Below are 1,254 nucleotides of genomic sequence, written 5' to 3'. Positions count from 1 at the left end.
ATTTATAGCGCATATGTATGTGACTTCCGCTAGGGAATATGGTCTGATGGAAAGAAGAACAGAACATATAGGACTCGCTGGCAATCAACAAGCAGCTCGTGTGCGATCGAGTATAACGCCGGGAGGCTGTCTGCGGATATAAAGATGGATTCACGCGCCTATTGCAACATAAATTCAGGCAAAAGTTCGAGTCCATCCCCATACGAGTATATATTTACCATAGCAAGAAATGCCCCATGTGTGATGCTGCGTGTCAGCCTCGCGTCGAGTGTGTACGCCTTACTTGATAGAGCGCTCGGAGGTACCCTCGTAAAGGAGATCGGCTATTGAAAGCCCATTTACAGCCCAACTAAGCTGCTCCCACTAGAGGTTCACACACATTAATGCACGAGATCGGACCTACCTAGTCTAAACAACGTCACATTGATCTATGAATCTCTGCACCTACTATATACCACACCTGATTGGTTTATATATATATATATCGTACATCAGTGCTCAGATTAAAAACCCATTCACTCTTGCTCTCTTCCACGCACACAATGACTCACGCAGTACTCTTAGCTGTGTTCACTCCACTCACCTTCACTCTGCCGGATTTGCTGAACCCGTTGTTGATCTTGGTCAAATCCAGCGCCCTCACACTACTCGCCTTGCGCTTCTTCTGGCCCAGTTTCCGCTTTCGCGTCACCTTCACAGGAGATGCACTGCTTGCGCTATCGCCCTCGCTCTCCCCATCGCTATTGCTACTACCACTACTATTGATGTCACTTTCGCCCGTGCCACTGTCACTGCCACCGCCGCTACCACTGTCACCCTGACTGCCACTCTGCGATTCCTCACTCTCACTATACGCTCCCTTGTTGCTCTTGGTCATCTTTTGTCGCACAGATCTGGCCCTCGCAGTCGCAGTCTTCCGAGTATTTGTTCTCGCGAGTTGCGCAGCTCTGCGCGCCTTGGAGGGTTGTTGTTCGGCTATAGCTTTAGCTTTCTCCGCCTTAGCTTTTTGTATCGCCACACTCTGCGAGTCCTGACTGCGGGTGGTGCGTCTGCCGGCGCTGTAGGTCATGCCTTTGAGACCCCGTTTAAAGTTCGATCTCACTGTCGCAAAACTACTCTCTTCTTCGTCCTCATCCTCATTGGTGCTCGTACCCTTGCTGTCGTCTTTGGCGCCCTTGGAAGCCCTTCTCGATGTCTTGGGCTCATCGTCAGACGAGAGTATCACAATAGGCTCACTCTTCTTCGCCTTCACTT

At 50.3% G+C, this 1,254-nt stretch overlaps 1 protein-coding gene across 1 annotated transcript in view; it reads right to left on the bottom strand.

Moving 5' to 3' along the window:
- Positions 1 to 547: 547 nt before the first annotated feature.
- Positions 548 to 1,254, bottom strand: part of SARC_04333 (hypothetical protein) — a gene marked incomplete at its 3' end in the record, with an annotated part of 1,996 nt that continues 1,289 nt past the window's right edge. Inside the window, exon 1 of the mRNA XM_014301843.1 lies at positions 548 to 1,254. This exon is cut by the window's right edge and continues 1,289 nt beyond it. Within this exon, the coding sequence (XP_014157318.1) occupies positions 548 to 1,254 (707 nt within the window).

This window comes from Sphaeroforma arctica, assembly GCF_001186125.1.
Source record: "Sphaeroforma arctica JP610 unplaced genomic scaffold supercont1.239, whole genome shotgun sequence".
Classification (NCBI taxonomy): Eukaryota; class Ichthyosporea; order Ichthyophonida; genus Sphaeroforma; species Sphaeroforma arctica.
The sequence above is the reverse complement of the archived record's forward strand: the minus strand, read 5'-3'. Positions and strand labels throughout refer to the sequence as shown.